We start from the raw sequence: 14,898 nt of genomic DNA, 5'->3' as shown, positions 1-14,898 counted from the left end.
AATATGTACAGTAGCAGACACTGAATTGTGTAGTACAGTGGAAAATGAACACACAATAGCAATTTTTTGTTTATAATTTCGTATTTTTCAGTTTTACAGATTTTCATATTAGTTCTGTTGACTTTACTGGTTCCTGTAGTTGTGCCCAAATCTCTGAGACATTGTGGTGCACAAGGAGGAGGCTGGGGCTGAGGAGGAAGTACAAGATCAGGCAATTATCAAAGGCCTAAAGTTAAAACCTTTTGTCTTGACAAAGGAAATCTGTGCAAAATCCAATACAAAATCCAGTATCTTCAAAGCCTAGATCTTTAAAGTTTAGTCTTACAATAAAGGAAATACAAGATCCACTAAATGTTCAAGGCTTTTAATGCCACAGTAAAGAAAATACAAGATCCAGAATTTTGTCCAAGGCCTAGAACTTATGATATTTCAGCTGGGATGAAGGAAATATGGAATTCAGTATATTTCCTAAGTCTCAAACTTAGACATCTTTGTTAAGATAAAGGAATTAAATGATCCAGTATCTACCCAAGTTAAGCCTTGTACCTTTTAGCAAGGGTAATGAATATAGAAAATAAAAAGTGTCTGTTGAAGGCCTAGAACTTAGAACTTTGTGTCCCTCAACATGAAACCTCAGACCATGCCCTTACTCCCTCCTGCATCACAGTCTAACCATGCATCTGGAGCACCTAAATAAAATAAAACTCCTTGTGGAATGAGATCTCCCCTATGAGAGGCCGGCCAACTCATGGCTCAATGGACTGGACAATTTTGTTTTTTATGCAATTTTTTTTGGGGGGTGAGCCTGGATCCTCAACTCAATAATATGCATATACAGCAAAAGCTTTACAACTGATAAATATATTGGCTAATGGCAGTGAGGTATGTCAGTAATTGTTTTACTTAATTATTTTAAAATGTAAGTCATATATCTTATATAAAAACAATCAATTTTTCAATCTTGATATCGAAGTAAAGTAATTTTTGTCACTGAGGCGTATAAAAAGATGGGTGGTGCACAAAAGAATTCACAAGTCTATAAAAAAGTAAGAAAAGTACATGAAAAATTAAGAGGTTAAAAAAAAAAAAAAAAAAAGAAAAAAAAAAAGGGAAAAGTAATGCCCACACTGTAGCATCATCCAGACCTTAGCCACTACCACTGCGCAGACAGTAGGCATAAAGCATCTTATCAGTGAGCACAAAGAGCATGCCGGGAGAAGCACACATGCCCAACACCTCCGAGTGGGTCTTGAGGGATATGACCAGCTGCCGTGACACCTTGTGGAGGCGCTGGCCAGACTTTCTGTTCCTCAGCTCACTTGTCAGAGCCTCGGGCTGGAAGAACACGTACACATGGCTCCGCACGTCTGCCACGGCAACATACGACAGATCTGAGGGTGGTGGGAATGGTGTCAGTGTTAGTGTGGTGCTTCCTGCAGAAAGGGAGGTAATTCAAGGGCAAAAAACAAATAACAAAAAGCCCATTAGATGCTGCTCTGGTAAAAGTAAAAAGAAGAGACGTCAATTTTGGAAGCCATAGGCAGCCGTGGGATATGCGAGGAAGAATAACTCTGTATTGTCTGCCACTGTGTTTTGTAAGTCTGAAATTGACCTCCATCCATCTCCATTACCCTCTGTTTTTGGTCTCTCGTTTTCTTTTCTTTACAGGAGCAGTGTTTAGCGGATCTTTTTATGTTTTGCCCATGAGCTGCTTCTTTTGCTGTGAACAAAAGTAGTGACTAAAAAGGAACTAACTCCTATAACTCAGAAGGCTGAAGTTAGGGACTGGGCGTCTCTCAGCCACTGTTTGTCATTAACTCTTGTCAGAATGTTGACATGGCCTTCAGACTTCACAGCATTCTTTTGCAGGAAACAGGTACTTGATGGTGATAATGACAATGATGATAATGTGGATGATGATGTGATTTGCAGCTTCATATGTTAAAGTGTAGGTTACGAGTATGTTGTTGAGTTATTACTAGGTAGATATATTAATGTGATGATTAAATGTAAACTGTAGTATGGAGTGTGTAAAACAATAGTTCCCTTGGTGAGGTGAATATTAGCTATACAAGATAGATGTGAGGATGTGATTTGCACCTTCATGTATAAAAAGAAAGGGGGCTATGTTAGTAAAGTCATTATTAGTTACATCCCATTAATTAATGAATGTAATCTGACATGCTGAGTGGGTAAAATAAAAGTTCCTTTGAAACAAATAACATTTGCTGTACAAAGGTGTGAGGATGTGGTTTGCATCAAGTTTGATTTATGAGAACATTTAATAAGTTCATAGCATCAAAGTGTAATAAATAAAAGTTCAATTAGGGAGCTAAATATTAGCTCTGAAAGATGATAAAAGAATTGATGCCAAGGTGAAGTTTCGAAATGAACAAGTACATAGGCTATAAAGAGGCCAGTCAACCTACAAATGACAGCTTCCATGAACTAGCAATGTGGAGGTGCCACATATACGTTCGTGAGTGGACAGACTGAATGAAACGGACTATAGCAATTGTACCTGAGGCTCCACAGGTAAACTTTGCAGTGGTCTTGGAGGCTCGCACATAGCCAAAGGCATGGTAGGTGGCCAGGTGGGTGAACTGAACCTGGCTCCTCGGCTGCCACAAGACAGCATCCACATCATGACGGATGCAGAAGGCTGGCACGCTGGTTTCATCCACCTGGAAAAATGGAGGTATAGACTGTGATGAATACATGGGTCATACATGAGAGGCAAAGGTAAGCAGTAAGTTCATGAGTCTGAAAAATTAAATCAGGCAGGCAAACTGAGAACCTCCCCCACCCCCCCTCTATAGGAGGCGTTTAGTGTAAAAGGTGCAACCAAACCAATAAAGGCAGTAATCTGTTTTGGTGGCATCTGGTAACTGAATTCCTGCTGCATTGTGTGGTGAAACAAGTAAAGAAAAAGTGGCCTTAAAGTGGGTGATTCATAGGCTTGAAGTTGTGTGATTTTTCTGTCAAACTCGGCTGATATGAGGTGTGCAGAGTCTGGCAGCCACTTCAAAACAATAATAATGCCAGGTCACCCCTTTTACACTATGCACCTCATATTTAAGTCATTTAACCCTTAGACGGCAGTGGAACTATATATGAATGGTCCAAATTTCAGTCAGTCAGTTTTGCATGGCAGAAATATAATAACACTTCCAGATTGCAGTTGAATCTATATATAGACGATAGTTAAAACATCTATTATGCGGCGTAACTATATTCATGCTATGGTCCTAAAGTCAGCAGTGACCATATATAGATGATTCATTTTGGGGAGAGCTACTCTTCAAAAATAGCTGCCATCTAAGGGTTGATTGGTATAAACCCAGGCAGGATGGTGCATATTACCTGCATGTTGAACAGGTGCTGAGTGGCTCCCAGCTGGCCATAGTTAGTCAGCTGGTGTGATGAGCCATCCAGGCGGAGGAGCAGCAAGTCCTCGCTGGCTGTGTCGCAGTCCTCGAGCTGCTCAGGATCATAGGCCGGCTTGTCTACGGCTGGGTCTGGGTTCTGTGGAGGAAGGGATGAAGATGAGGATTTTAAAAGAGTATGTGAAAGAGAAAGATGAAGATGAGGAGATAGAGATAACATTAACCCGGTACCAGCGACGGGCCAAATTTGGGGCTTTATGGTGTACCAGCAACGGGCCAAATTTTTGCCATGATATAACCCCCCAAAAATAGATGATGCATAAACTGATCACAAATGCGTTGATATATATTATGAAATGGTTTGCGTGAGTGATGATTTTTTCTCATTTTTCTTGCTTAGAGGGGCCTTTAAGAAACATGATCCCTGCAGCTACTGGGTTAAGATGAGAATGTAAAAGAGATTGAGCGGTAGGTGAGTGGGTCTGGGTTCTGTGCAGGAAGGGATGAAGATGAGGATTTTAAGAGAAAGTGAAAGAGCAAGATGAAGATGAGGAGAAAAAGATAATAACAAGATGAGGATGTATAAGAGTGAGATGAAGATGAGATGAAAGAGCAGAGATGAGAATGTTGAGGATGGACTATAGAAAAATGAGGATGAAGAGGAGGTGAAAGTTATGATGGGGATGAGAAAGGAAATAATTTTATAAAGATGTACGGGAGATTAGAGTGTGAGATTAGGATGAAGACATGACAGAGTGAGATGAGCATAGAGAGGAGGTGAATGAGTAAGAGGAGGTGAAAGAGAAGAAAGAGTGAGATGAACATGAAGAGAGGATTCTAAGAGAGTGAAAGAGTAAGATGAGCAGAAAGATAAAACTTACATGAAGAAGATTAAAAGGTGAGAAAGATGAGAAAGGAATGGAAATAGGCTTCAGAGGATTAAGAGTTCATATTTACAGATATACAAACATCTAAATGGGTGTACACTAGCTAAAAAAAAATATTGGTGTATGAGGACTATGAAAAGGTAATGCATACATAATCTACGTCCAAGTATTGACTGTCGCTGGTCTCAAAACGTTTTACCTACAATATGAACTGATAGTTTAAAAAGCTAGAAAACATTCATCTGGTTTGATTTGTGAAATAGGAAAAAGGTGGTTAAGATGAGAAAAGAGGATAAGGAATTATTATTTAAGGAAAAATAGAAAGAATCAGAAAAAAGTGAAGATGGCTCATAACACACCAGTTTGTCTGAGGTGAGGTGGGCAAGACTTTGGCTCATTTCTTCCAGCCTGGCTGGGTCAACCACCTCCTCCCCCAGTACATTGTCCTCGGGGGTGAAGAGAGTCTGCCATTTCACCCCTTCAGATGCCTTGGGCAGCATCAACTCTAACCTTCCGTCACCTGAAATATTAGTTGGTGAATGGTTGTACCTTACAGGATGTGTGTATCCTCTCTGACTGAACTTTAGACTTAAAACCTTTTTCATTCCCTCCTAATGCCACATGGATGAGCATTGTGGCCATGTGCAGCAATAGAGTATGTTCCCAATTTACCATTTAATGTCATGCCCATTGATGCTGTAATGGGGCTTCAGAGATGGGGGTTGGAGGCAAATGTGAGGGATGTAGTGACCTGAACAATATGGAAACCTCCCAAAATTCACTTAGCTGTGGTGTACTTGTTTAACCAGCTGAGTAGAGAAAGTTGGCTTCTCGTGAGGCTAGATGTTGATTTGGTCTCTAACGTTGGAAAGTTTATTTCCCCCTTTCTGGGCTAAATTAATTTCTCATGTGTTTTGAGACATTGATATTATGTAATCAAGTAGATTCAAGCTCTCCCTACTACAGGGCAGCAGTCTTGGTCTCTTGCATTGAGTTCCAGCATAAGGCCATATCTCTCACCCAGACAGCTTTTACACGGTCATTACAAGACTAAGTGACTACATAAAACATACTAACCAAGTAACTAACAAACTAACCAATGGTCCACGTTGCCATGTCTGCCTTGATGGGGTGCAGGAAGTGAGCCTGGAAGGAGGGAGTGTCCTTGATGCTTACGTCCAGCTCGTTCACTGTGATCTTGACCTGCACGTCCTGCTTGGTGGCTGAGCCTGTCTTCAACCAGACGGTCAGGTCCTCTGTGGGTGGAGCTTTGATGCTTAGGTCTGAAGTACTTGAGTATTCTTAAGAAAGTCTGTGAAAATTAGATACAGTAAAACCATGACTATCCGTTCCCCAGGTATTCAGAAACCCTAAGTATCCGGTTAAAATCTGGCTGGCTAAAGATTAAAAAGATTCCATGAAAAGTCGTTGAAAATTTAGAAATATCTGATTGGCAAAAGATTTGAAATACCCGTGCCAGACGTCCACCAACCCCAGAGTATGCCTGCCCTAGGTTCAGTTGAGCCATGAGCCACACATTATGAAAGTTTACCCTGACAAGTTTTGCATTTCTGAGTGTATAGTACCTGTGTAAACATGTTTGCTTGAATTAAATTTCATGAGAAAACTTTTGGAATATACCCCAAGTATCTGGAATTTCTTCTTATCCAGCACTTCTGAATCTCCATGCTTGCTGGTTATTAGGGGTATTACTGTATATGTATGCTGTGAGGAATTTTTATATGAAAGCTGTTGTGTTTCCTACTCTTTAAACAAAGTCAGACATCTACAATTGTCTTAGTCTTATGAAGAACTTACCTGAATGATGAAAAGTAAACAAAAATTAAATTTGAAGAATGATACATCTATTTCCTGAGATTGGCATTACACATGAACTGTGTTGATCTATTATGAGTTGGTACTTTTAAGAATGAATACAACAGAAAGCTGAGCCAAGATTGTTGTACTCCTCACCATCACTCTGTTGGAAGGTGAATTTGGGCTGCTCCTCTGAAGTCTTCTCAGGCTGTGGGTTGGGCTTGGTGACAGCCTCGACTGAGTCACCTACAAAGAGGTAGTTGGAGTGGCAGAGCACCAGGAGGCCTGACCCTTCACTGTCCACGGCACAGTACTCCAGCACCCCTCGGCCCGCCACTGCCCTGTTGCGACTCACCTCCCACCCAGCACCTGCGTACATATTAGCCATGAGACACAAGCACACATATTAACATAGTGTAAGTGGGGGATATTTGGGTGACTGGTTTATTTCTTAAGGCATGGGTAAATTTGGAGGCATACATTGTAGCTGCACCTGGCATTTGTGATCATTCCATTGGTCCTTGAGCATGTGGTGGGTGAGAACCCATTACCATGGAACAAAGGGCACGTGCAACATCCAGGTTACCAGAATTAACCTTCCTCAGGTACCCATTATTATTGAGAGGTGGCTTTTATCTACACTTGATTGTCAGCTGATTAATTCTATATATGCACTCCATTGCTTGTCGAACAACTGATGAGAAATGAAGTCTATGTTGTCTTGGAAACTTTGTACAAAAGGATATCAACATGAGATAGGTTCCCCAGAAAGTCATGTTGAATTGATTTCACGCTAAATCAAAACATTATTGCAATGGAACTAAACTTTGGTCCTGCAACAATGGGCCACTGATGGAAATCTTTTGGCAATGCTGTTCCTCTACATACCTAATAAATTACCTCAGCAGAACAAGACCTATACTTCTGTTGCATGTGAAAATTACTGTGATAATACCCTATATGAGGCATCTAGAGACAGAAGGGTAAGGCTGCCAATCTGGCCATTTTCAGTTTTTGACAGGTTGGTGCTGGTATACATGGGTCAGTGTGATAAACAACAGAATTAAAAGTAAGTAAAGTAATATTACTAACGAATAGCAATGATAAATAATATGAGACTCCCGCAACTGTTAACTACGCTCGAGATGTAGGCTTCGCTCAGGGGTTTAGCAGCCGCATTTTCCCTATTCTCAAGGCACCGGAACTACGTTCGACCACCTACGTGAAGCTAACCCGACGTATCGTCCGAGATGGAGGGTGAACGGGAGTCAGTCACGTCTAGGAGGTTCTGTTGCTAGCACAGTATCTACCATAGACTATGTATCTACCATTCTTGTTTTCTTCTTTCATCTTTCTGGGGGACATTGTTAAAGCACAAAGAACTCACATTGTAGTGCTGAAAACATAACACAAATGCACAGATGCTATTTCTATGAGTTTACGACGCGGACTGAGACTAAAGCTGCCATCTGGCGGTCAAGAATTACCCTAGACCGAGCAAGAATTAAACCCAAATCATGCAAAATTCTTGCGTTTCTTGTTCTGACACGTCAGATTTTAAAGAATTCCTCCCAATTCTTGGCAAGAATCAGGGGTCTTGCACAAACCGCAGCATGACTGGGTACGGCCACTGTCTTGCTGGCCGCACCTCCATAGGCCTATGGCGATGACCATTTCCTGAGCTTCCTATGAGTAACCCTGCCAGGTGGGGGTGGATATTGAGTTCACGAGTTTACTGTTGTGTTACTGTTGCACCACAGACCATTTTAAAGCATCACTGTAGGATAAGTAAAAACTTCTCGGTATGAAAACATCATCATCGTTAGAAACAACACTAAATAAACACTCACTGACATAAGAAAAAAAAAAGATAATTATCATGGTGTTTGGCTTATAAAGTGTTCCTACAAGCATATGTACACTTAGCTGTATAAGAAAGGTAACAGATGATCTAACAAATATTTTTTAAAGAATAAACTTTAAAAGGTCTAGGAAGACTTGCCTTTCTGACTCAGGACAAGCCAATGGATGAGGTGCAGGGCTGTGTCTGTCTTGGAGCCAAATGCATCGTCTGGCACCACAAAGTCTGGGTTTTGCTTCAACTTGTCAGGCGTTGTGATGGTGACCAGGAGGCAGTGCAGCTCCCTCCCCTCGCACCTCACGCAGGCGTCTGTCAGAACACCTCGGTCCGCCTCCGTCTCAAAGTTTACCTGAATGATGTAATAAAGGTTATGAGTGGTAATAAAAATTCATAATGTCACCAGAAATTTTCTTGATGGATTCAAACAATCTGTTGTTAAGTACAGTGAAAAGTCAAGTTACCATTACAGACAAACTACAAGAGAACAAACATTTAATAAAAAAATAGGTATAACATACTTGCTAGCAATAATAAGAAAGCAAATAAAAATAAAAATATTGGATATAAAAGAAAATCATAATAAATTTGACTCCCAACTTGCTCAAAGTCCCTAACAAGGCCCCAACCCCACAGTTAATTACTCTGATAAAACATAACATAACTGACTGCAATATCCTGTTTACTTCCATTAATATATAAATAAATTAATTAATGATGCCAACAAAATAAAACTAAAAATAAAATACCACCTCTCTGCTTAGTCCCGTCATTTTGGATAGAAATTCTAAATTAATATGTTAGCAAAACAAAACCATAAATATATCAATACCTTGTTCAGTCCCACTACTATGGCCACAAAACCTGAATTAGTGTTACAAACAAGCAATTAGAAAGGCTAACAAAACAAAACTATAAGTCAGATACCAATATCAATGTCTGGACATTGAATGAAGGCCAAAGATTCAGGCTCAAGGTCAGTTTTTAAGAGGTGCTTGAGACATCAGCATGATGGCTGATGAAAACAGGGAAAGTGTTTATGGAAGATTTTACATGCCTAGAAATGGAGAGATGACAAATTGTGGATATTTGTAGAGAATGGCTTCCATGCTGATACCCTGCCTGGTCAAACTCTTTTTGACTCTGCCTTTCAACATCTATCTATCTACCTATCTACCTATCTATTTATCTATCTATCTATCTATCTATATCTATCTATCTATCTATCTATATCTATCTATCTATCTATCTATATATATATAGATATAGATATAGATATATATAGATATAGATATAGATAGATAGACAGATATAGATAGATAGATAGATAGAAAGATAATACATAAATAGATAGATAGATAGATAGACAGACCCCTATGTACACCTCCCACTGCGACCCGTTTGCCGCGTCGTGATTAATTCGCTGAATATTCGGGGACATGTCCCCGAATAGTCTTCGCCATTTGGCAACATGTCGGAGACATGTCCCTGAGTAGTCGGCGACATGTCAGCGACAAATTTACCAATAAAATTAAAATTTCAACAGTGAAAATTCAGCGACAATTCGCTGAACACCGCGAATTGGATGCCGAATTGTCTGCGACATGTTGGCGACATTTCGGCGTCCATTTTGCATTCGTGCACATTCAGCGAATGGCCGCAAATTTTTCATGCAAAATGAAACTTTCGTGGCGTTCGTGACCAATTGCCAAAAGTCGCGTGGTGGATGCAGACATGTCCCCGAACGGCCAAGAACAGGCAAGAAAGATGCTGAACTTGTTCGCGACACAGGATGACTTGTATGTTCACGCACATTCGTGAGCCAAAATTCGGCAGTATATTTGGGGCTTTAGTGCCTCAAAACCTGTCAACTTGACATAATCTTCCATACACCTGTCCCCTATTCTTTGACAACACTCAGTTGTTCCCCTCTTCCACAATAAACATTCTTGGACTATCCTTAACTCAAAATCTAAACTGGAAACTTCATATTTCATCTTTTGCTAAATCAGCTTCTTTGAAATTAGGAGTTCTGTATTGTCTCCACTCTTTTCTCCCCCTCCTAAATGGTATCCATCTACATGGGCCTTATCCACCCTCATATAGAGTACGTATGCATCTCATGTGAGGAGGGGGCTCCGCTCACAAAGCCCTTTCAGAGAGTGGAGTCAAAGGCTCTTTGTCTCATCAACTCTTTTGCTCTTACTGACAGCCTTATACCTCTTCAACTCTGCTGCAATGTTGCCTCTATCTGTCTTCTACTGATATTTTCATGCCGACTGCTCTTCTGAACTTGTTAACTGCATGTCTCCATCTCTCCCATGGCCCCACCGCACATGAGTTTTTATGCTCTCTCATCCCTATACTATCGAAATGCCTTACACAAGAGTTAACAAGGATCATGCTTTCATCCTTTTCCTTGGTTAACTCTGGAACAGCCCCTCCTTTGTCTCTATTTCCTTCTGCCTATAACCTGAACTCTTTCAAGAGGGGAATATCAATAAACCTCTCCAACTGAAACTGACCCTCTCTTGTGTCCTCTCATTCTCTACTCTTTTACTGGAGCAGCAATTTGGGCAGAGGTGGGCACGGTTCCGCTAATCCACTATCTGCTAATCAGCGAAGCTGAATATTTTGTTAGCTGATTAGCATTTTCGCTAACTTTGGAAACAATTAGCGGACCAATTAGCTTCTGCTAAATGTAGTTCCTCCTCCGCTAATTTTAGGTCCACTAAAAAATCATACTGGTTTGTTCTTGTCCGTTGTGGGCAGACACAGCACCAGTTGAGCCACATGGCGCAATAATTCCAGGGCTTCCACTTTTGGGTAAACTACACCTTAAAGTAGGGTAATTGGACAATTATTAGGGAAACTTTTTTGGTACTTTAGGGTAATGCATCTTCTATTTCCAACTCTTTGAACTCTGGATTTAATAAGAAGTCGATATTTTCCACCTGACAAGAAATAAACTTAAAATAATAAGAATAAGTGTCAGTTGTGGAAAAAAGTAAAAAATGCGTAAATTTGTGGGAAATCTTGAGTAAAATATAAGGATTTAGGATAAAGTGAAGGCTTCTTTCCCTTCTCTTCTTGTTGTTGCATGTTGGGCTCCTTGTTCAGTTCAGCTGCGACTTTGTCACCATATAGTTGCGTTCATTATATAATGAAATTTCAGGTCACTAAGTCTGTTTTTAAGAGTTTTAAAGCCAAAATACTAAACCGAAGCTAAATCCATATAAAAAAAGTTAGCAGTTAGCGTTAGCTTCCACTAATTTCTTTATCCGATTAGCGGTTTAGCGTAGGCGAAGCTAACTTTTCAGTTAGTGGATTACCAGTTAGCAAAGCTAACTTTTCGATTAGCGGTGCCCACCACTGAATTTTGGGTCTTTGTTTTCTATTTGTTATGCTCTTTAGCTGTTTCAATTGATGTGAAAAAAAAAAAGATAAGAGCAAATGGGAGATTCATATGCCTGAGGGAATTCCAGGGTATGGGCATCAGAGCAGAGAAAATACCTTGCTCCATCCTGATAGTGTGACCACAAAACATTCATGAGTAACAATATCCAAGCCACACTCACCACCCAGGTGTGAGTGGAAGAGCGGTTGTCTGTCTGGAGAACACTGAGTCTGCCACGACCATCGGAGACCACGGCTAAGTTCTGAGTGGGGAATCTGAGGGTTGGTGGGTAGTAGTACTCCCCCTCCACATCCTCTGCTATGCCAACATCAGCCTGCCATGTCACCTCACCCTCACTTAGCCTTGCCCCCTGAAAAGAGAAATGTTGGGCTGGTTGATAAATGGGTAGGTACCTGGGGAAACCTTGGGAAGATAAACACTGGTAACTCATATGTCACACTATAGTCGGTTCACTCAAGACTGAAGTGAGCATTATCGTGCACTGGCAACCTCCCGTCACACGGCGTGTCCGACTTCGTGGATACTGTATGCTAGTCTACACACAGTAAACAGTAGTCATTGTCAATAATATGCAGGCAGCATTAATTAATACCATCAATTATAGTCGATATGAGTTAAAAAATATTAGTTATGTCGCAAATAGTTGTTTTGTTAATTTACAAGATGGCTGATTATGATTATTAAACAGCCTTGGCGCTGTCCACCACCAAGAAAATTAGCAAGCTTTATAATGATAAAAGCTATTTGCAACATAACTAATATTTTTTAACTCAAAATCAACTATATTTGACAGTATTTGTTATTGCTGCCTGCATATATTGACACTGACGACTGTTTACTATGCATAGGCTAGCATACAGTATCCACAAAATCGGACACGCCATGTGACAGCAGGTTGCCAGCGCAAGGTACCGGTAATGCTCATTTCAGACTTGGGTGAACCAACTATAGCCCTGTTTCCTGAGGTAATGGGTTCTGACCTGCCAAAGGCTGAAGGGCAGAGGTGACAGAGATAAGTGCCAATACAACATGCAGGTTTACTGTATTCCTTAAGCGTTACTTTTATCTTTTATCCTCAGATGATCAGCCTTCACCTCTCCAGTGATGCTTGGTGCCACACTTGCCTCAGAGTAGCTGCACTTCACAAGGTGGCCTCTGCTGTTGAAGAAGTACACAGCGAAGGGGTGGAAGGGGTCTTGGAAAAGGTGGTTTTGAAGTGCCTGGAGCCTGGTATGCAGGTAACATGTTGACTGGCAGGGCTTGTATTGAACACCTGGAGAGATAACACTTAATGGAATGGTTCCTTATTATAAAAGTTATGCATCATTTTGAAAGCCAGATATAATTTCCATAAGTCATTCTTATTCAGTATGATTTGATTTAATTTGCTCTAAGCTAACCTATTTTCACAAACTCATATGTAACCTAATATATAAATGGGTCACTCCTCCGTATGACGTAAAGCCTTGATACTACCATAACTTTTCTGAGTTGGTTAATGTTTGCTATATTATTCTAACCAAACCAAACTTAATTTTACTTATTCAATCCAACCGTCACTTGTGAAGATTTTATCTATTGACCAGAAGCGAGGGGTCAAAGAGACTTGTAAGCAGGAGTGGAAATGGTGAGCAGCTGAAGCGTTGATCAAGAGATACATGTGGCATTTTTTAACAATATTTTGGGAATATGAAGACAAATGTAGCCTTCTCTGCCACCAATGACAACAATGGTGCAGTGTATCACATGTAGGTATTTATCGTAAACAAATGAACATGACATATCAAAGAAAACTAACTCTAACCTAACCTGGTAAAAATATTGGAGGCTCGTGTGGTCTAATTTCATGACAACTGACTATCCTGACCTGCAGCGCTAGATCATAAATTTTGTACATCAATATTTTAGTTTCTTTAGTTTTTGGGAAGTTATTAGTTCCTGCACTGTATTCAGAGATATAGAATACAACACATAATGTCAGTATCAACCTCATGAGAGATGGCTACGTTTATTTCCATATTAACCCTTTTATTTTTAAACTCATTTTTACATCTCGATGCATCATATGCCAAAAGGTCTTGATGTGTTCTAATTCAAGTACTACTTCCGGAATCGTCCAAAAATACCTTCTTCTATTTAAATCTTGGAGTGACCTGCGACGAATCTAACCAATAGGGATAATTTCAGCAAGACACCCGCTCTGCCTTACCCTCGGGCACGGCGCGGGAGTACACCGTTGTTTCCCCGTCTGAGGACAGCTTGTACCCCTCGAAATCAGGGTCGAAGAGATCCCGTTGGGGTTTCAGTCTTATACTCTGAGCCACAGCCTTCGCCATCTTCAGTAAAACACGTCACAGCCAGAGAAAAAGGATAAAACAACCTCGCGTACTGTCACCGCCGCCCAAGCCGCACAGCTGACTCGAGAAACGTAAACAAAGTGACGTCACAACTACCACGTGTGCCGCCAATGAGCCGCTCAAAAGGACGAGCTGCAAACAAGACTATATTAGTACTATAGTCTCCTTGGCTGCAAAGGACCTAATTCATGGGAGAGACGATCGAGCTTCAAGGTGGTTTTGCCTCAAGTAATGTTGGGGAATATCGAGTAGAGTGTCATATATAGGACTAAGGTAGAGGTCTCCTCTGATGAGAGGCAAGGAGAGATAATTATGCAAGAACAAAGCGTGCCATGGATGAGGGAAGACACGACGATTACTTTAGATTATAGTAGCCCGAATTTGCAAAAATAAACTAATAAACATATTCACCAATATCCGAGAATAAGCAGCATGCATCCTCCTCCGATTTCTTCGCCTCACCTTTGAATTTTTTTACTGGATAACTCTTCAGGGTTAGCTGTCAGAAAATAACTGCCCCTGCTGAACTGCTAAGCAAAACGAAATTGAATATAATTAAAGACATGAAAGTTTTAAGTACAAAGAAAAAAAGTCATCAGCCTCCCCTATAGTGTTTTGTAGAGAGCAGCAGCTGTACCTACTAATAAAGTGACAGCTATATATGAATCGCTATATATATGTACGAATTTGCATGAACAAGCTGACAATGAACGAAAATCCTACAAAAATAATATTGACGTTTCCAGCATTAAATACTTTACAGTTATGAGATAAATGAAACAACTTTAATAAATGATTGATTGATTGATAGTTTATTGTTGCAAGTGTATGAAATAAATTATCCCAACAAAATGACAACAACTGAACCACCCAGTGCGTCGGTAAACTCCGCGGGGGGTGGCGTGTTTTGCTGTGACCCCGTGACGTGCGTGCCCGGAGTGCCTAGGGTGCCGCCAGGAGTGCCAGGGGACGTGACAGACAGCAGGAAGGAAGGCCCAGGAGTCGCCAAGCGTAGGAAACATGGACACTCAGGTAAAAGATTGGATGTACTTTTGAAGCTTCACCATCGATGATGCTGGCGTTTAGTTTTCTTCAGTGGGTTCTTAACTTTATACGGCGTTCAGTTTTCTTCAGTGGGTTCTTAACTTTTTACGGCGTTCAGTTTTCTTCAGTG

At 40.7% G+C, this 14,898-nt stretch overlaps 1 protein-coding gene across 1 annotated transcript; it reads right to left on the bottom strand.

Moving 5' to 3' along the window:
- Positions 1–58: 58 nt before the first annotated feature.
- On the bottom strand, positions 59–13,812 carry LOC126983911 (nudC domain-containing protein 1-like). Its single transcript, XM_050837119.1, has 10 exons — positions 13,577–13,812; positions 12,492–12,640; positions 11,528–11,716; positions 8,094–8,301; positions 6,248–6,460; positions 5,371–5,529; positions 4,633–4,793; positions 3,364–3,525; positions 2,522–2,684; positions 59–1,391 (listed from the first exon to the last, which is right to left on the bottom strand). The coding sequence occupies exons 1-10, from the start codon at positions 13,701–13,703 to the stop codon at positions 1,147–1,149; spliced, it is 1,776 nt and encodes a 591-aa protein (XP_050693076.1). The 5' UTR covers positions 13,704–13,812; the 3' UTR covers positions 59–1,146.
- Positions 13,813–14,898: the final 1,086 nt, after the last annotated feature.

This window comes from Eriocheir sinensis, chromosome 55, assembly GCF_024679095.1.
Source record: "Eriocheir sinensis breed Jianghai 21 chromosome 55, ASM2467909v1, whole genome shotgun sequence".
Lineage (NCBI taxonomy): Eukaryota > Metazoa > Arthropoda > Malacostraca > Decapoda > Varunidae > Eriocheir > Eriocheir sinensis.
Note: the sequence above shows the minus strand (reverse complement) of the source record. Positions and strands in the feature narration are given on the sequence as shown.